Here is a 21,000-nt window from a genome sequence, read left to right on the forward strand (position 1 = left end):
CTTTGAAGAAGAAAAATATTTATATTTCCCAGGTTTATTGCTATTTCCTTAACCTGATACACATGCGTGAAGGCGGATTTCTACACGCACATGGACTCGTTCCTGTGCTCCTTAACGGACCTTACGTACAAAATGCAGGGGTTAACGGTGATATACGTGCCGAGGGAGGGTGACGAGCTGGTTGTGGACGAGATGGGCGCCGATAAGGAGATAATCAAGAGGATGGAGGTGGTGGTGGCCTATTGGACCACCCAAGTGAGGATAGCGCTCTCGGATCAGGAACAGGCAACACCCCTCGAATTGTTGTGCCTCAAGGACGAATACGACTTTTGGATCTATCGATGTTAGTTCCATCTTGATTTCGAGGATATTTGTAAAAAATACGATTCAATTCAGAATTTTCTCATTCATAATTCACAAATTGGAATTCGATTTTGAAATATTCCTCGAATATTTGAATTTCGAACATTAATTTCCATTTCCAGTGTCCAAAAGTATTGTATGAACAGTTTTTACCGTGAAAAATTTTCAATTTCAATTCTTTTTCCTCATTATCGTATCGCGAAAAAAAAAAAAAGAAATCTTCATTTTACTGATTACTCAGTAAAATGATTTGTTGGGTAAGATTTGCGGATATCTTTTGAAGAAGAATAAATTCTTCGATCGAACAGACGACAATCTCTGCGGTTTAAACTACCAAGTGCAGAACCCCACCGTGAAAAAGATAACGGATTTCCTGATGACGAGCCACTCGACCTACGCCCAACAATTCCTGAAATTAAAGGACGAGATCGAGACGTTCGTGAAGGAGGCCATATCGAACGTCGAGTACCTACGAATCCTGGTCGACCCCTCCTCCGAGATAGACAAATGCCAGTCGCCGTCCGAGATTCAGCAACACTTGCTCCTCATCATACACCTGATCAGAATCATCTGGTTGAATTCGCCGTTTTACAACACCCAGGAGAGGATCGAGAATCTGTTCAGGGCGCTCAGCAATCAGATAATCATCATCTGCCGGGACTACATAAACTTCGACGAGCTTTTCGCCGGTCAGACGAGAAAGTACATGGAAAAGTTCGACGAGTGCATACAGAGCTGTAAAAATTACATCGCACTGTACGACCAGGTAACGCTCGTTTGAGTTCAATATTAATATTCCATAATTTCTTTTCTAATAAACGAGTCACGCAATTCTTCAATTGATATAATATAATTTCCATAATAAACGTAATTGATTTAATATAATTTCCACGTTCGAGACGAAACCCTCTCCTTTTCAAATTCTCTCGGTGCATTAAGGAACTATTAAACGACGTGTGCGCGGAGTTACCTCGGATACTTGGGGAAGAGCCGTTAAACGTTAAGCGTTAAACGCCACCTCCGCCTTTCGCGATGATCCCAACCCCTTGTTAAAGTAACACTCGCCCTTCCTCCTGCAATTAATCTTATCTTCATCTTTAATCGGGGCGAGATGGTTGCAAGCGCGCACGAAACCTGCAATAATCGTGCCCCCTCGCGATTAGTAATCCCGATCTCGATCTGCTCTCGTTAAGAATTGATATAATAAGAGATCGTGAAGAGAATGCAAAACTGTAGCACGAATTGTTTAAAAATGATTCGTCGAATTTTGGAAATTAGGGTTTCATCCCTTGTTGAAGGGGAGGGTCAAGTTTTCGGGTTAATACTAACCCCTAACTTAGGCGTTTCCCGTGTGGTTAGATAAGCGGCGAGGGGGGTGAAAATTGCCACGAGCCATGTAGCTGCCGTATCCTTGGTGGAACGAGGGTGCAAAGGGAGCACGAATTTTCCTGAAAAATCTCTCAGTTTCGAGGATCAAAAATCCCTTTTACGATTATTAATTTCTGTACCAAGATTGACTAATCTTCAATTTTCTTAAAAATTAAGAAACACTGGTTCTAATGATATATAATTTGTGCATAGTATTGTAAATTTTTGCGATTATTTCTGTTCCGATCTTCTCTCTTCAATTTTCTTAAAAATTAAGAAACACTGGTCCTAATGATATATAATTTGTGCATAGTGTTGTAAATAGTGCGAAGGAATAATTTTTCGTGTCTCCTTTGCAAGAAACAGGAATCCAGTTAAAAATCATCGCAATTACCACCGAAAAAGTAATACGATTCCTGTGTTGATGAAGCAAGCAAGGAAATAATATTGCATTTTCGATATTATTTATGAAACCCTGGGGGAGGGTTGAGAGCGTATCCGTTTCGAGAAACGAATCGTGTTCGATGAAAAAAAAAGAAAAAATTTTTTTTCCAAATCGATTCGAAGAAAAATCGGTTTCTGATCGAAAAAAATAACAACATCGCGCGTTCGAACGTTTTTTCTTTTTTTTTGAAATTGAATCACCAGTCAGCCAGTGAAGTCCAACATAGGGATATTTAACGAGAGAATTCGTGAGAACGAAATGGCGCCACTTTTATTTCGAAAATTTTTAATAATTTTTAATAGTGTTTTGGAGAGGTGAAAAAAAGGTAATTTGTGAGTGAAACGAATAGAGTATCACCATCCTGTGGAGGTGGTGGTGAACTGTTTCCCCTAAGCGGCCGATAATACAGAATAAATTGTTGGTCTCTTGTGTATTCTCTTACTTTCTCTTAGATCTTCTCAATGAGATATAAATAATATTTGGAAAGGGTTGGATTAATTTCCTCGCGTTACGAGTAATGTAATAGAGATTTTGTGTATTCTCTTTATCTATCTCTTGTAGAGAAAAATATTTTCTCCATATACAATTATTTTTCTCCAGATATTTCGAAGGCCTAAAATAATTAATATGATAAACCAGTATTTTAAATTTTTTTTTAGACTACTTTGTAGTTGGAAAAAATTTCAGAGTAATATATATATATTAATATATCTATAGATCTAGGACTAATGTATTTTAAAAAAAAAAAATAATTTTTCAGATAGTGCATGCCCATACTACTCTGTTAGGCGTATCGTGGGATTTGAACAAGATCAATATATTCCAGCATATTGATACTTGCATCAGCAGGTGCAACGATATGATTGAGATCTGTCAGGCGATGATCGATTTTGCCAGGTAATCAGTCCACGCCTCTTCATGCCTGTCGAACGATTAGTTCCAGAATTGAAGACAGCGTGATAAACAGGATGAAATCTCGAGTATTATCTCGATTGTGATTTTGCCAGTGATTTTTCGTGAATAGATCAATAGATTAAGGAAAATTTCAAAATTATTTTCTCATAGATGTTTAATTAAAAATTATTCACCAATCTTTTTATATTTTGGTAAAAATTAGGCAGATATTTGAAGCGAGAAATTTAGAAAATTTTTAAATGAGAGAGAATTTTGTAGAGTAAAATTTTCTAAATTCGCGCGATCTTTAAATACGTTTTAACGAAATTTATTGGCAGAATGGACGAAACCACAGACGTGGCCAAGCCTATGTTTGGCGGTACGAGGGGCGAGGAGCGAGAAAGGGTGTGTCAAAAGGTCGAAAGACTGTTTAAGGAGGCTTTGAAAAAAATCGACGAGAACTCTCACAATATCTTCGACGTCCATCACAGCATGTGGAACGACGACATGTTCGCCTTTCGAGCCGAGATGAAGGATCTGGAAATCATTATCGAGAACCTGGTCACGTCGATCTTCGTCAATTTAAACAATGTACAGGAGGCGATGGAGGATTTTCAAAGCTTTCATAGCTACATGAATCGCGACAAGTTGAGAGCTCTGTTTGATTCCAAGACGAGCGAGGTACGAGGTTGAACTGAAAAATCTATCTATTATAAATCTTCGAATTCTTCTGCATAGTTTCCATCATATTCTGAAAGTTTTTTCACGAAAAGGAAAAGTATAGAACGATGTCCAATTTTTACCATAAAGATATTCATAAGATTCATAAAATATTTTTTTCTCTTTCTTCCAATTATTCCAAGAAGAATTCTCGATCCACAGCTTTCTCTGAATCCTTCACTTAAATATCCACTATTACAACGACTGTTAAACAAAACAACTTTCTTGAAAATTTTCTATTCCACGATATAAAATATAATAATCGTTTCCTACATTTCGAATCGTAAAGAGAAAACAAATCTCTTCTCACTCCTTAAATTCCCATTGCTCCACCAGATATGGAAACTTTTCTGCGACGATATCCAGAAAGCGAAGCAAGAGGTGTTGGACGAAATGGAGGAGTACTCCTCGATGACTCCTTATTACGCGGGCAGGGCGTTGAATTTGCGCACGAAGGGCGCCCGGATACAAGTGACGAGAGAGATCCTCGAGCACGCGCTCTGGATGCCCTATTGCGGCCTCCGCTACGAGGCGTTCCATCAGCAAGAGCTGCTGCAGAAATCGATCGAGGATTTCGTCGCCGATTTATACGCGAAATGGATCTACGAGGTCGGTGACAATCCCCGGGCAAAGCTGGATCGTTTCCTCATGCGCCGCTGCAACATCACCGAGGGCCTTCTCAGGTGCAACATAGACCCGTCCATTTTGACCTTGTGCCGCGAGGCCTCCTACTGGATCGCGTTGAAATTCATCATCCCTGTCCACGTGCAGATCGTTTTCGACAAATGGGAGACCCTTAATTTCGTGTTCGAGAGCGTTATCGCAGTTATTATCAGTTACAATAAGGTGATCAAAGGTTAGTTTGCCAATTTTATCTCATTTTTTATTTTTATATCTCAACAATAGGAGACAACGTTATCGTAGTGATCGAAAGTTGGTTTGCCAATTTTATCTTTATTTTTATTTTTATATAACGTTGAGATATATAGAACATATCGAACTTCTCATTCGAAAAATCGGATTGTTTCTTGGCAGCCATATTGAATCGGCTCCCTCTACTTCCGAAACTTATTTCAAAAAAGTCGTTTTCACGCTAGACCAGAATTAAAGAGAACTTTAAAGTGATCCATCGAGCATAGCATTCGAAAATTCCGTATGTAACTTTATCTCTTTCTCTCTCTCTCTCTCTTCCCCTTCAAAAGCGCGCGTAATTTGAAAAACCAAAAAACCGTTTCCATGCTGAGCGTTTTAATTTTAAAATAACCTGTGAAATTGTAATCGAGAGAACAAGTGAACAAGCTTGGAAAAAGCGCGCGTTACTTGAAAAATTCCATCCCAACGCTATCGAGAATATTTTAAAATGATCGATCGAAATTGTAATCGTCGAGTAACGTTCGGATAATCGGGTTTCCAAACGGTTGTGTAGAGGTGTCCACATATACATGTACATATACCTATATTTTTCCAGCTTTGTCGATAGTAGAACGCGAACTGTTCCGCGAACTAATTCGCCAACTAGACAGGAAGATCAATCCAGGCTTAAACAAGCTGACATGGAACACGGAATACGTGGACGCGTACATCGAGGATTGCTTTAACGAAACGGCAAATGTACGCTTCCTCCTCTCTCTGTCTCTCTCTCTTTCTCCCCTCCTCTCTCCCCGTCCAACTTGACCGGTTGGATATAGGTTGGAGGAGGCGGCTGATACGGCGGTGGAGAAATTTATGCGCCGAGTCCCCCGGCTCTGTCCCGCTGCGAAATTAAATTTTCTGGCCGAGCCAAGTGGATATCTGTCCGCGGATCCTTTGTTTGTTTAATTAAGCAAGAAGCGCGCGCGTGGCCGAGGAATAACAATAGCGGATATCCGGTTTGACCGCCGCTTTGCGGCTCGAAACGTTACGTTCATTGCGAAGGTGGAAGAAGAAATTCGGTCGGACGGGACAAAGCACGGGATATTACAAGCCTCGGTGTTACTTCATGGATGTTCTCACCTCCGTTCTTCTTCTTCTTCTTCTTCATCTTTTCCTTCTTTTTCTTCATCTCCTTCTTTTTCTTCTTCTTCTTCTTCTTCTTCTTCATCTTCATCTTCATCATCTTCTTCTTCTTCTTCTTCTTCATCTTAATCTTCTTCTTCTTCTTCTTTTTCTCCTTCTCCTTCTTCTTCTTCTTCTCCTTCTTCTTTTTCATCTTCTCCTTCTTCTTCTCTTTCTTCTTTTTCTTCTCCTTCTTCTCCTTCTTCTCCTTCTTCTTCTTCATCTTCTTCATCTTCATCTTCTTCTTCTCCTTCTTCTTCTTCTTCTCATGTGAGTTTCGTGTGCAGCTTCAAGAATTCATCGACACGTACAGGATGTCGAACGAGCAAATACTGAAACTCTGCGAGATAATCTGCGACACGCCGATGATCATTATAAAACCGAACTACATGTACGTAATGGAGGAGTTGAAGGAGGATTTGATGAACTCGAGGTATGAGAACCGGTTTTATTTTTGGTTTTGGGGATTTTGGGGATTGTAAAGCTATGTGATTCGGATCCGCCGTTTCAGGGACGAGACGTTCATAAAGGTGTCGAACGTTCACAAAACCATCATCGAATACGTGATGCTCATTTTTGATGGGTTCAAGGGTGTGATCGAGGACGTGAGTTTATGTCATATTGTTATTTATCGATGACGTTTTTAATATTCTCGCGTTATTTGATTCTCATAAAGGAAGAATTATTATTAATTTAAGCATTGGAATATTATAATTCGTTGTTGCGAAAGAAAACTGATGATTTTGAGGAAAGTATTTTGAGGAAGCAGCGTAGGAATGATAATAAGTAACTATAAGTAATTTGGATGTTATATACTTCTCTTAAATATAAGAGATGTATATAAGCTAGGGTCAACATTTGGTGGAAACTTAGAAAGCGCTAGATTCACTAGGAATGAATTATATCTGGTTATATTTCACTTGCATAAATACGTAGAATTCATATTATTCGAGTTGTACAATTATAAATACTATTACTGTAAGATACATATTTTTATTAGCATTATTAGTTCCCTCCTCGTGATAAAATAATATTATTAAAAAAAATCAATCTCAAGATATAAATTACCATACAGAATGGAATATCTCCATGTAAATTTTTACGAACAACATAAAATGTCCCCTTCGATCCTTGAAAATTCCTACTCGCAATATATTTAGCCATTTTTCCATCATAAAAAAATGTTTTATTAAAAATATCCACCGTAGACGAGGAGGGAACATCCTTGAACACGGTGATAATAACAACGAGACTCGACTTTCGCATCCCCCTACGATTTCATTCTCGCTCACGCGGAACAGCTCGTTTCTGCGTTGAATATGACGACAAACGGCGGCTATCCACCTGGTAAAATCCCCCCACGGAGCGTAGCCACGTTATCCCTTCGGGCTATACGCCGCAATTTTTGCGCCATTCCAATCCGGAAACGGAAGACTAGGCCGATATGTCGCTACCCGAGTGCCGGAAGGAACACGCGTATTCGTTAATCCTTATGTACAGGATAGTTTAACATTTGTATTTTGAAATTTATTAATCATGAGTTAAAAAATATAATTTTTTTCTTTTTTTTGAGATATCGTTCGATAATTGTTAGAAAGAAATTTTTTAGAAAGGAATATTTGCATTCTAGTAACAATAATATTACGAACGAAGAATAAGAATGAAGATGTAACGATGTGTAATACTGAAAGAAACATTTGTTAATTCTTATATACAGCCATTTATACTTTGAAATTTATTAATCATGAGTTAAAAAATAATTTTTTTTTAAATATCGTTCGATAATTGTTAGAAAGAAATTTTCTATAAAAGAATATTTGCATTCTAGTAATAAATCTGCATTCTAGTAATATTACGAACGAAGAATGAAGATGTAACGATGTGTAATACTAAAAGGAACATTTGTTAATTCTTATATACAGCCATTTGTACTTTGAAATTTATTAATGAGTTAAAAAATATAATTTTTTCTTTTTTTTTGAGATATTTTTCGATAATTGTTAGAAAGAAATTTTCTAGAAAGGAATATTTGCATTCTAATAACAATAATATTACGAACGAAGAATAAGAATGAAGATGTAACGAAATATTTTGATAACTAGCAAAGAATTAAATAATATTTAGAAATTAGGATGAAGATTGACGATTAATTATTTACAAAAATATGTGACATTTAACAGAGTTTGGAAGAATGGAAAGGATATTTAAGCAGAATAGACGTGGTGATAGGCGAGGTTTTCAAAATGTGTTTAATCGAATCCTTTAACGCCATGTACCTTGCTCTTCACGGGGATGGAACAGCACCCCCATCGCCTCTCATCCTGGTGCACGTAGAGCTTATAGATAATAAGGTAACAACGATTCTTTTTTTCTCTTTTTCATTCAAAAATCTCATCTGCTTATATTAAAATTTCGCTCCTTTCGTTCGTTCCCGAATAAGGATAAAAATAGAATAAGAATCGTTGTAGGTAAATTTCGTACCAAATCTATCGGATATCGCGATGGAAATCTCGATGATCTTCGACAATCTCTTGGAACCTTTGAAAAACATAATAAGATTAACAGACAAATTCAAGTTGGACTTCCATGTGCCGCCATTTTGGAAAATATACGAGAAAGACCCAGAATTGCTCGATCTTCAACAGAAGTTAAACGACGGTTAATCGATCTTTTAATCTGTCCATTTATGACAATCCTTCTTTTCTCCCTTCCCTCGATAATCTCGATGTAATTGTACGAATTCTCAGAGGTGAATTTCTGCTTCATCCAAATGCAAACCTACTTGAAAACCTGGGAACCGTTTCACGAAGTTTGGGAAATGAACAGAGAGATGTTTCTCCAGAGGTATATATATATATATTTAAGATTGAAATTCTAGATAAAATCGGTTCGATTAACTCGATATTGATTGATTAATTCAAGGTACGAAAAGTTGAAGCCAACCGCGGATACCTTCGATTCAGATATCAGCAGGTACACGATGATCGCGAACAATGTTCAGATACAGGAGACGATGACTTCCGTACACTTCCTCGACGTGAACTCCGATCGATTGAAGGGCGCCATTATCGAAGAGTGCTCGATTTGGCAACAGAAATTAATCGGCGTTTTGTTCCGGCAAACGCAAAACATGATGAACCATGTCTATCACTACATCGCGGAGAATTCGAAGAAGTGAGATATATAAGATAGATCGAAGTAAATTTTTTGAAACCAATGATAATACAGATCCATAGATAATCGAATTTCGCACGTATTCTCCTTAATTTAATCTTAAGAAATATAGAGAAGCTAGGCACGTTTGTTTACTCATTGAATAATCTAGGGCAATCGAGCAATAAATATCTTAATCAATAAAATTGATAAAGTGATGTGTAACAAAGTGATGTCTTGGAATAATTTATTACATTCACATTCAGAATATCGAAAGAGCCGACGGATCTGATCACCATGCAACAAGCGATGCAGTTGTTCGATAAGCTGATGGCCGATATTCCTCACGAGGAAGAGCAATTCCCGAAGATCGAGGATCAATTCCAGCTCTTGGGTAAACCGTTGATTAAACTGCTCGCGTGTTTCTTCTCGCCCTCTCCTCGATCGTTACTCGTCCATCCCTTTTTGTCCAGAAAAGTACGAGGTTATGTTGACGTTCGACTTCAAGCGAAAATTTTACGATATACAGCCTTCCTGGACCGCGTATCTCGGCCTCTTGCATGAATGCGATTTCATGTTGAAAGAGAAACAGGCAAGTTTGGAAAATTTTTTTTTTAAATTTTCTCGTCCAAATTTCATCAAACGAATATAATTATAAATGGAGGATTATCCAAAGAATCAAATTAATTATTGGTTAACTGATTTGTATATCATTAAAATAAAAATAAAAATACAATAGATAAATCTTTTAAAATAGAATATTACTTAAATAATTTAAAATTTGAATGTATACATTTATTTTCATTTTTCTTATCGTTGATTATAAAATGAATACTTTGTCTTTTATGTACAAGATATAGTAAAAGTTTAGTTTCATTTTGATTGCTACTCGAGTCTCTTTCAAAGTATACTTTTGTAAACTTTCCCTAATATGGATAAGCCTTCTTCCAGTTCTTCAAGAAAAACACGCGTTGAACAAAACGTTGACGAATATAGTTATTGAAGTTTTAGTTTATTATACTTTCTTATTTTGTATACTTTTTATAATTTATAAAATAATTAAAATTATTGTCTATTACGATTCATTTTTTTCTTTTCTTTTGTGTTTAGATCGTCTGTGTTAAAAATACAATTAAATGGTTAAAAGAAATTCCTTTTTATTCAAATAATGAATTATTTAATGTGATTAAATACACTGTGAATCAGTTAAATTATCTAGAATGGATGGATCTGTGTGTAATCTGTATCCAATATTTATTATCATTCTTTTTCTTTTTTTTTTTCTTTTTAGGCGGAGTTCAAACAGATGCTGATGGAAGATGTGGTAACGTTCGAGATAGACGTGCAGGAGCTTGTTCAGAGATTCTGGGAATTCGGACCGTTCACGTCCTTGTGGGAGATACAAGGTATACCCCGTATACCCACTGTTAACCTAATCGATTAACATCTATCGATATATTAGACGCTCTCAATTGGCTGGCCTCCCTCGAACGTGACTTCGTGAATTTGAAAACGAAGGAGAGCATGCTGAAGTCGCAGCTTATGGTGTTCGAAATCAGTCAGCCGGATTCGCTCGACCTCATACAATTGGAACAGGTAAATAAATCGGTCGAGTATGATCAATCGGCGTATGCAAGAGCTCGACAACAAGAGCTTCAAGTTTCTTTTCAGGATATGAAAGCTATCCAACTGGTGTGGGATATCAGGAAAGAGTGGAACGACGCTTGGCAGGTGTACAAAACTGCGAATTTCTGGGAGATCGAGATGGAACAGATGGAGACCACGGCAAATGTCCTGTTCAGAAAGTTGAATCGTCTGAGCAGAGAGTTGAAGGAGAAGAATTGGGAGATCGTCGAGCACTCGAGGTATTCTCCCTTTTTTTTTCTTTTTTTTTTTTTACGACAAAATAATAATTTTGTATCGAATCATTTCTCGTCGATTTAAGGATTTAAGAAATTTAAGGAATTGGAACTTTTTTTTCCAGAACGAGCGTGGACAAGTTCAGACGCACCCTTCCATTGATCACCGATCTGAAAAATCCGGCGATGAGGCCTCGGCATTGGCAGAGGCTCAAGGAGATCGTGGGTCGTGATTTCGATGAGCTGTCGCCGGAATTCACTCTGGACGCCATCACCGAGATGGAGTTTCAAAATTTCGCTGAACAGATCAGCGATATATCCAACTCTGCCACCATGGAATTGACTATTGAAATTGTGAGTGATTGCTCGTTTATTCGTAAACTTGTGCCATTTCACGTGCCGAAACCAGACGAGAGAGAATTCTCTCCCATTTCAGGGGTTGAAAGCTATCAGCGACATTTGGCAGAAGATGCCTTTGGAAATGATCCCTTACAAGGATCAAGGTATATACAGGATAAAGACCACGGACGAGATAGTGCAAACATTGGAGGAGCATCAAGTTCAATTATCGGCCATGAAGGCGACGAGGTTTCTTTTCAATTTTTCAAATTGACTCTCTTTCAGAGGGTAAGATGCTCACGTGGTTCCCAGATTCGTCGAGCCGTTCGCGAAAGAGGTGGATTACTGGGAGCGGACCCTTTCGATCATAGGGGAGGTCCTGGAAATAACTCTGATGATTCAGCGAGGCTACATGTACATGGACAACATATTCACCACGGAAGACATCAGGAAACAGCTCCCCAAGGAGACGGACGATTACGACAGACTGACGAAAATGTGGATCGAGATTACGTCACGGATGGCCTCCATTGGCCTGGCCTTGAAAGCCACTCACGAGCCGCGTATGTGTCTTTTATTTTTTTTTTAAATTTTTCAGAAAGCCGATACTTTGAATGAAAAACAGTTTTGGGATCAAGAAATTTGGGGGAGATTTGTTAATTTTTAATCAGGAAGAAACTCTGACGAATTTAAATTAAATAATCGTTTTTAAATTTTCCAAACGCTTTCCTTTCGAATCGAATTAATTCTCAATTTTTAAAAATTTTGAATCCTAAAGATTTAATTCTCAGTTTCTCAAAGAAAAAAAGTCTCGCCTTGTTTGTAATACTTTTCCTCCCTAATCGTTCGCTTTCGTTTCAAAAATGCAATTTTTTCGAGAGGAGAAAAGTGTAAATAAAAACTTCGAAACGTGAAAAAAAAGTAAGTATGCGTTGTAATTCGAAGGGAGGGGGGATGTACGATGTTGGCTCGACGTGAAAAAGAAAAAGGGAAGGCGGTGAAAAATAATGTAAATCCGGTCTGCCGGAAGCATTTGCATTTTTTTCTTCGCCTCCACCCAATTTCCCTTCTTTCTTTCTTTTCCTTTCCTTCCTTCTCGCTCCAGCCGGCCTGTTCGAGCTTCTGAATAAAATCAGCCGCGAAATCGAGTTGATGCAACGTGCCCTGGAACAATATCTGGAGACGAAACGACACGTGTTCCCGAGATTCTACTTCATTTCGAACGAGGATCTACTCGAGATCCTGGCCAACGCGAGGAAACCGGAACTGATACAGGTGCACATCAAGAAACTGTTCGAGAATATTAAATTCCTTAGTCTGAGCAAGGTGGGTTCACGAGTTTTTAATTTTAATAAAATTACAAGAAAGAAAGAAAAAGATTGTAAAAGAATCTATGATAAGAAATTGATTTTTAGAATCAATAGATAATACGAATGATCCATATTTTGTTGATTCGAAATGATTTTAATGTCGTCTCGAATGATTTCACAGTCCGTTACCGGGAAACAATTGGCCATAGCGATGAATTCCAGCGAAGGGGAGTTTGTCGATTTTACCGAGCCCGTTGTTCTGGAGGGCCAGGTGGAGAGGTGGCTCTGCGAGATTGGTAAGATGTTTTTCCTTCTCCAAATAAATCACGAAACGACTTAACTTTTCTTTGAAAGATATTATCGAACGAAAAACTTACAATGTAACGTATTCAATGCCAAAACCAAAGAATGACTATATTTTAAAGTGAAGAATTATCGATGAATTGAAATCAGTAGTAATGTAAAAGTGAAAATTTTATCCTTTAAAATATCGATTATTTTATCATATTTTTCTTTTCGAAGTAAATCGAAATAATATTTAATTTTATCATCGAGAGCAGTAAGTTAAAAATTAACCTTAAACAATTTTATTACTTGTGTTTGCAAAATTGTTTCCAAATTGTATCATATAAATATAAACTTCCAATCAATCTGTTTATCCTCCAACAAAATTCCCATAAACAAAGTCCTACCGTAATTTTAAAATATTAAGATCGCAAAAGAGCGAGATAAAAGGAGATCCGGCTAAATATTTAACGTCCTTACCCCATCCATTAGAAAATCATATTTGACCTCGTACGAGTGCGTTCAACGGTGGAAAAAATGATTATCCCTCGCGTTTCATTCGCGCTTTTATCCAACCGTTTTCGAGCTTCCATCCGGCAACAATTTTTCACGCAGAGAGACACAATTTACGCCGGGCGGGAAGCATAAAGATGGCGCGGCACACGGTCGGTTAAAGCTAGATCGGAATTACCGACAGAGAAACCGGCATAATTATACTTAAAAATAAAATTGTATAATATCTTTGTAATTAATATTAAAATGCCGAAACTCGTTTAGTAGTAACAAAAAAAAGTGATCCTTTGTAATAATAACAATAATAATAATTACAATTAAAACAAATTTCTCAACAAGTGTATATAACAAGTGATGACGATACAATTGTGATCAATATTAACGAATCAATTTCGCAGAGAAAGCGATGAGGGTAAGTTTACACGAGGTACTGAAGCAATGTCGAACAGCGCTGCGAAAAATGATCCAGAAACGCGACAAGTGGGTGAAGGAGTGGCCCGGCCAACCAGGGATCACGTCCACCCAGATCCAGTGGACGACCGACTGCACCCGCACCCTATTGCACTGCAAGTGAGCTTCGCGCTTTATTCCATCGTGGAAATTTAGACGACGTTGCGAGTTACAATTGTAACGGCAACCTGACAGAGAGAGCGCCATTGGAAAGTGGATGAGACAGAGGGGGAGAGAGAGAGAGAGAGAGGCTTCGAAGGTCTGCACCCCATGTTGGAGAGGGTTGGTTCGCGAATAGAGGGACACGGTTACTCTAATAAGGGAGAATTTTGCATATTCCGGCTACGGCGCTGCGATCCACGGCCACAACGGCCATCCTTTCTCCCTCGTTTGCATATACCAGCCGTACCGCGAATAATTTAACCCACGCCACGGGGAGAAAATCCCGAGACCCCTCTCTGTCCCGTGGCAGAGGGTAGGTGGTCCTGGCGTGGCCGGGTCTGACCCTCCCTGAAAGAAATAAAGGGATACAGAGGTGTCGGACAAAGGGGATGATTATATCCCCTAGCGCTCGAGAGGGGAAAAAAATTTCGTGTTATGAGGCTTTGTACGGTGGAAACGGGGTTAAATGTGGAAAGTGATACCGGCTGATGAGGATAATTAATGACTCTTTCCTTTTCTTTTTTTTTTTTTTTTTTTTTTCTTTCGGGATAGGGAATGGCTTTTTGTTCTTGCGAACGGTTTTTGAACGGATGAAACTCGGTCTTGATTAAAAGTATGCGGTCACTGTGATGTGGAAACTGGAAAGGAGAAAGGAGGGAATCGATGGAGGGGTTCTTCAAAGAATTCTTTCCGCTTTGATATACGTACTTTTTAATGCAGCGTTTCCTAATTCTTCTTTATCGAGTTTTCAAACTCCCCCAAGATTTTTAATACCTTTTTCCTGGAAAAAAAATAAATTGAATTAAATAAAGAACTACGTCAAATAATTTTAAGAATATCTAGATATTGAACCCTAGATGGCGTCGTTGAGTTATTACAAGTTATTGTAACATTCTAATAATAATCAATCTTCTCCCAAAACGTCTTCAATCTTTAAATTAGGAAACGCTGCTTAAAAAATTTTTCAAACATTCCCAAATAAATTAAAACGAAAATTTAAAGGCTAGTTGACTCGAGGAAGCCGTTGAAGAAGCTACGAAGACGACAGAATCAGGCGTTGAGCAGGTATTCGGAGGCGATCAGGAGCGATTTGACCCACCTGGACCGACTGAAGTTCAAAGCGATCGTGGTGCTCGAGATCCACGCGAGGGACGTTATCGAGAAGATGTACCGTGCTAGTGAGTGATCGATCCGATCTTATCGTAACTTTCGCGACATTTTTCAATCCTCCTTTCCTTCCTTGCCACGAGCAACAAATTATCCGGATTCTGCTTTGTTATTGGTTGCGTTATGACGTTTAGAATAACACGGTCCTCCGTAAATTCATCCAAACTCGAGCCGAAAACAGATGGCCGGATAGATCGGAGCTCGTATTATCCTCGCATCATCCTGAAAACAATTTGGCCCGTGCAAATATTGCTAAGTGAACAGGTGCAACGTTTGCAACGATAAATTCACGCATCAACGACTCGTCCCTCCTATCCAATTAATACGATTCCGCGAATTAGACTAATAGACGCCGGATTCCCTCTCGTTTCATTTCGAAGTTTGGCAAATGAGGATTTTCCGTGAAAAAATATTTTCGAGTCTCGTTTCTTTTTTTTTAGATTGCAAGGACGTGTCAGCGTTCGAGTGGCTGTCGCAGCTGAGATTCTACTGGGACAAGGACATCGACGATTGCATCGCTTGGCAGACGAACACGTTTTTCGTTTATGGTTACGAGTATCTTGGAAATACTGGACGATTGGTGATTACACCGCTCACCGATCGGTAAGATGATTTTGGTGAGATGGTGAAAAAGTAGGGATAAGATACTACGTGAGATACGTAGGAAGGATCTGTCTAGTTTTCCAGTTTTATTCGAATTTTTATCGTAAAGAGAAAAAGAAAAAAATGTCGATAAGATTTGAAAAATAAACAGCAAAGGATTTTCGTTTCTTTGGCATTTGGAATAATGTTTAAATCGCGAAACCGTAATCAACGTTAATCAACGGTTGTTGAAAGCTTGGCTGAGGATGATCCTCGAAACTTCGCGAGGCAACTTTGTGGACGCTCGCGAAGAAACGCTCGAGAGAGAAATTTTCGAGCCGAGGGGGGGAACAGCAGAGGGGGAGATTGTAATTAACGTTGATCAACGAGACTCTCGCAGGCGAGGCCTCTTTGAATCTTGATGTAACTTCATCAATTATGAGAGAAAACCCGGATGTCAGTTTTCGCGACACTAAAAACGACTTGTCTTACTCACTGTCTCAAAAAATTCGAGATCATTATTTAATTAATTTTAATTAATTTTTGTAATTAATTGTTAATTTTTAACGGATAATATTAGAAAGGAAATTTTGTTTTGATTACTTGTTCGATTACTCTGAAATATCGCACAATAATTTCACAATGTAATATAGAATGATTTAACTTGAGTGGCAATAACTCAATTGCGCCATCTAGCGCTTCATTATTTCGACATCTATATACTTGAGTCTTGATGAAATCTAATCTCTTTGTGGATAAAGGATCTTTATTAGAATTAATTCTTCTATAAAAATTCTCTGTTTCAAAATACAATAATACTACATCAATACATCATACAAATTTGAATAGTTTATAATTAAATCAAATATACATCGATCAACAACATAAGCTCATCTTTTGTCCAAAATTGTGCAATATATACAATTATGCAGCTACAAATCTCTTACGTGAAAGAGCAGTTTGAGAAGGAAGATCGATACTTAACGCTGTTTATCGATTTAATCGCGATAAAAGGATTCCGCGCCGCTCTAATTTATGAACCGAGGGGCTGGGCGTCTCGATACATTTGTTCCCCGAGAATTTGTGTCGCGGAAGGAAGAACGCGACGCGCCCTCCACGATTCTTCGTAGTAATACGTCGCGACCCACCCTTAAATCCCTCCCTTGAAAACGGATTAAACGGATAAGAATAGAATCACGTGCTTCTTCCTTCTTCAGGAAAAAAAACCTTTGAAAAGTGCGATTGGGAATCTCTTTGTAATTTTTTCTTCTTCTTTTTTAAACGAAGAAAAATTAAAAAATTGAAAAATTCATTGAAGCAAAGATCTCTTCGATTCAAGCCATCGATCGAATAACTCGAGGGGAAATTAATAAACGATCCTTTAAGGACAGAATCCTGTCTGAATGGTGTTCTAGGTGTTACATAACGCTGACAACCGCCCTCCACCTGTATCGGGGAGGCAGTCCCAAGGGGCCGGCCGGTACCGGGAAAACCGAGACCGTGAAGGATCTAGGGAAAGCGCTTGGATTCAACGTGATCGTGCAGAACTGTTCCGAGGGGCTCGATTACAAAAGCATGGGCAGGTTATTCTCTGGCCTCTCGCAGACCGGGGCGTGGGGCTGCTTCGACGAATTTAACCGGTAAAAAGGAAGGAAATCCATCCCTTCTCGTCCTATCCCTCTCCTCTTCGACTACAATATAATAGCGGATCATCCCTGGAAACTTTAAAACACGATCTCGCTCACTTCTCGTGAACAATATCTCAATGATTTTTCCCAATCTCTTGAACACTTTCTCGATTCAATGTTTCGATTCGAGGAGAGAGGATGAAAGGACGTTCCAGATTCTTAATTATGGAAAGAAATTGTTCAAAGTATTTCATCGAGTAGTCTAATTTTATAAACGAATAAAATTAAATACCTGGACAGGATAAACATCGAGGTATTGTCGGTGGTGGCGCAGCAGATACTGTCCATCCTCACCGCCCTCTCGCAGAAGATCGTCAGATTCGTGTTCGAAGGATCTGAAATAAAATTGGTGCACACCTGCGGCATCTTCATCACTATGAATCCAGGATACGCGGGTCGTACCGAGCTGCCCGACAATCTGAAATCCATGTTCAGGCCAATCTCGATGATGGTTCCCGACAGCAGCATGATAGCCGAGATCAATTTGTTCTGCGAGGGATTCGAGGGGACCCGAATTCTCGCCAGAAAGGTTTCTCATCTCGCTCCTTGCATCGAGCTCGTATCGACCCCTCCATCCTCTTTTCCTCCAGGTATTCACCCTGTACACGTTGGCCCAACAACAATTAAGCAAACAGTATCACTACGACTTTGGGTTGAGAGGTATAGTCACGCTGACCAGATACGCCGGGAGGAAGAAGAGATTATACCCGAATCTGCCTGACGAGGAGGTAAAACCCATCGTTCGTTTCTCAAAATCTTGCGTACATCCCCTCGAACAGTCGAGATTAAATTTCGAGATCAGGTTTTGGAGAGGTGAAAAATCCTTTCTTTCAGGTGATCATCCTCGCCATGAACGACATGAACATCGCCAAACTCACTTCGGACGACTTGCCCCTGTTCGTCGGTATCACCAGCGACCTCTTCCCGGAGGTCGAGGTACCGACCGTGGATTACGAGGAAATTATCAGTTACATAACCAAGGAGGCCATCAAACTGAAGCTGCAGGTAATCTCGATTCATCGTTTTCTCCAAAAGAGAAAAAGAAATATTCTGTCTCGTTTTTTGATATAAATTTAACGTCCATATGATACACTGCTTGAATTATTAACCCTTTGCACTCCAGGCCTGTTTGAGTTGCTCGAAATCTTAAAATAAGATAATTACTCATAAGATAAGATTCCACCTCATAAGATTATGCGTAAAGAGCTTAGAACCTATTTATGATATTCTAAAAGAATCAAGCATAAATAAATATTATCGTTCAACAATCTCCAGTGGTGGAGAGTCACCGTTGGAGAGGAAAGGGTTAATTTCGAGCATCGATCGACGTAACTCAATGTTAAATTCGCCTAGGAATTCGAAATAGGTGTTCGTGTTCATCCAACATTGTTTCCAGCCTATCCCCCTGATACTGACGAAAGTTATCCAGCTGTTCGAGACTATGCACTCGAGGCACTCGACGATGATAGTCGGCGAATCGAACACGGCCAAGTCGGCCACGTGGAAGGTGTTGCAGAACACGATGACTAGCATGAAGAACGACAAGAAACCCGGATACCAGGCCGTCCACGTGTTCCCCATTAACCCGAAAGCGTTGAGCCTTGCCGAGCTTTACGGCGAGTACAATCTCGTGACCGGGGAGTGGCACGACGGCGTCATATCGTCCATCATGCGGAAGACCTGCTCCGGTTCGACCATCCCTCATTTTCGATTTTTCCAAGTAGGATGTATATAAAGGGGATGCACGCGTGTGTACGAAGTGTCTCGTTACTTTTGACAGACGATACCCCTGACGTGAAATGGATCCTCTTTGACGGGCCCGTGGACGCCGACTGGATCGAGAATATGAACAGCGTGATGGACGATAACAAGGTGCGTGCTTTTGTGACTCCGTTGGAAATTTTTTTTTCTCTCTCTCTCTCTCTCTCTCTCTCTATTCCTTTCTTTGCTGCAACAACACGAAAATCCTATTCACGAAGGGAATATAAGAACGGATGTGTATAAGAGTCGAAAATTTTTCTTCCTTTGAGAGATGAAATTGAAAATTGTAGAAATATTATTCATTTGATCTTCGATCTCTTGCTATCAACATCTTTTGTCTCATATTGAATCTTCTTCCCTTGGATCTGTTAAACTTGTTTCAAAGTTTTCCCCTAAAGGGCTCTAAAGGAATGTTAAGGGTTCATTTATCCTAAAATCGAGTTGTATAATTTATTTACAAGGATAATAAATAATTGCCTGTAGGTTTTGACGCTCATAAACAACGACCGCATCACCATGCCCCAACAAGTCCTTCTCTTGTTCGAGGTCCAGGATCTGGCTGTCGCCTCCCCCGCCACGGTCTCGAGGGCTGGGATGGTTTACAACGATTACAAGGATCTCGGTTGGAGGCCGTACATGAACAGCTGGATACAAAAATATCAAGCGAAACAGGAATTTTTCGAAGAAGTACTTTAATACGATCTCTAATATCGATTCTTAATGGATCTTAATGAATCTCTCCTTTATTATTTTTTTCGTGTTACGCAGATCAAGAAATTGTTCAATAGTCACGTGGACGCTACGCTGGAATTCAAACGGAAGAAATGCGAGGATCCTGTCCCAGTTCCCGAATTAAATTCCGTTCAATCGTTGTGCAAGCTCATAGAAGTGCTCTGTATCCCCGAAAACGGGGTTGAATTCACGGGAGACATAGACATGTTCTCCAATATTTGCCGGATATGGTTCATCTTCTGGTATATTATATTCGAGAGGAAAATACACCAAATACGAGATATATAAAAAAAAAAGGAAAGAAGAATTCTTTAATTTATTCATTCCACAGTTTGGTGTGGTCTATCTGCGCCACGGTGAACGAGGAGAGCCGGTTCAGGGTGGACAATTTCATACGAGAAATAGAGGGCACGTTCCCATTACGCGACACGGTGTACGAATATTTTGTCGATTCCCGTTTACGAATGTTCGTTTCCTGGGAAGAAAGATTGCCCTCGATATGGAAAATTCCTGCGGAGTAATTTTTTCGTCTCTCTCTCCTCTGAACAACTCTTCTAATAAATAAATTCTACATACATATATATACTTTTAATTACAAAATTACAGCACGCCGTTCTACAAGATAGTCGTGCCGACAGTGGACACGATTCGATACGAGTTCGTCACTAGTTACCTTCTAAGGAACCAGTTCCCTATTATGTTGCTGGGTCCCGTGGGGACAGGGAAGACGTCGGTGGTTCAATTGGTATTGAACGCTCTGGACGAGATGAAGTACAACGTGTTGACGCTCAACATGTCCGCCCAGACCACCTCGAAGAACGTGCAGGCGAGTAAAATTTGTTATCGACAATAATAATTGCAAAGTATCAATTATATACACATATAAGATTATTGGTCGTTTAACTCCCCCTAAAAGATGGAAAATTTAATATTTCAGGACATAGTGGAGAGCAGGCTCGAGAAACGGACCAAGGGCGTGTACGTGCCAGTAGGCGGTAAAATTCTGATCGCGTTCATGGACGACTTCAACATGCCTATGAAAGAGATCTACGGTTCCCAACCGCCGTTGGAATTGATTCGACAATGGATAGGATACGGTTTCTGGTGCGTTTCGAATAAAATGATATTTTTATTAACGTTGAAATTAATTAAAAAAAAAAAAAAAAAAAAAAAAA

At 39.3% G+C, this 21,000-nt stretch overlaps 1 protein-coding gene across 1 annotated transcript in view; it reads left to right on the forward strand.

The window, feature by feature from the left end:
- LOC102672685 (dynein heavy chain 2, axonemal) overlaps positions 1–21,000 on the forward strand; it is a 33,572-nt gene continuing 12,572 nt past the window's right edge. The window contains exons 1-36 of the mRNA XM_031514993.1: positions 1–343; positions 672–1,129; positions 2,937–3,073; positions 3,409–3,751; positions 4,127–4,646; positions 5,259–5,401; positions 6,112–6,257; positions 6,336–6,429; positions 8,005–8,175; positions 8,293–8,482; positions 8,572–8,668; positions 8,747–8,998; positions 9,244–9,371; positions 9,451–9,569; positions 10,269–10,383; positions 10,440–10,573; positions 10,649–10,842; positions 10,962–11,190; positions 11,273–11,424; positions 11,488–11,738; positions 12,281–12,501; positions 12,667–12,781; positions 13,682–13,853; positions 14,898–15,073; positions 15,503–15,665; positions 17,060–17,284; positions 17,573–17,861; positions 17,923–18,060; positions 18,167–18,337; positions 18,729–19,020; positions 19,113–19,204; positions 19,577–19,780; positions 19,862–20,067; positions 20,157–20,342; positions 20,432–20,651; positions 20,763–20,978. Coding sequence (XP_031370853.1) covers positions 91–343; positions 672–1,129; positions 2,937–3,073; positions 3,409–3,751; positions 4,127–4,646; positions 5,259–5,401; positions 6,112–6,257; positions 6,336–6,429; positions 8,005–8,175; positions 8,293–8,482; positions 8,572–8,668; positions 8,747–8,998; positions 9,244–9,371; positions 9,451–9,569; positions 10,269–10,383; positions 10,440–10,573; positions 10,649–10,842; positions 10,962–11,190; positions 11,273–11,424; positions 11,488–11,738; positions 12,281–12,501; positions 12,667–12,781; positions 13,682–13,853; positions 14,898–15,073; positions 15,503–15,665; positions 17,060–17,284; positions 17,573–17,861; positions 17,923–18,060; positions 18,167–18,337; positions 18,729–19,020; positions 19,113–19,204; positions 19,577–19,780; positions 19,862–20,067; positions 20,157–20,342; positions 20,432–20,651; positions 20,763–20,978 — 7,212 coding nt within the window. The 5' untranslated portion in view covers positions 1–90. The remainder of the gene's footprint in view (positions 344–671; positions 1,130–2,936; positions 3,074–3,408; positions 3,752–4,126; positions 4,647–5,258; positions 5,402–6,111; positions 6,258–6,335; positions 6,430–8,004; positions 8,176–8,292; positions 8,483–8,571; positions 8,669–8,746; positions 8,999–9,243; positions 9,372–9,450; positions 9,570–10,268; positions 10,384–10,439; positions 10,574–10,648; positions 10,843–10,961; positions 11,191–11,272; positions 11,425–11,487; positions 11,739–12,280; positions 12,502–12,666; positions 12,782–13,681; positions 13,854–14,897; positions 15,074–15,502; positions 15,666–17,059; positions 17,285–17,572; positions 17,862–17,922; positions 18,061–18,166; positions 18,338–18,728; positions 19,021–19,112; positions 19,205–19,576; positions 19,781–19,861; positions 20,068–20,156; positions 20,343–20,431; positions 20,652–20,762; positions 20,979–21,000) is intronic.

The sequence above is a fragment of the Apis dorsata genome, unplaced genomic scaffold, assembly GCF_000469605.1.
Source record: "Apis dorsata unplaced genomic scaffold, Apis dorsata 1.3 scaffold_52, whole genome shotgun sequence".
In the NCBI taxonomy this organism is placed as follows: Eukaryota; Metazoa; Arthropoda; class Insecta; order Hymenoptera; family Apidae; genus Apis; species Apis dorsata.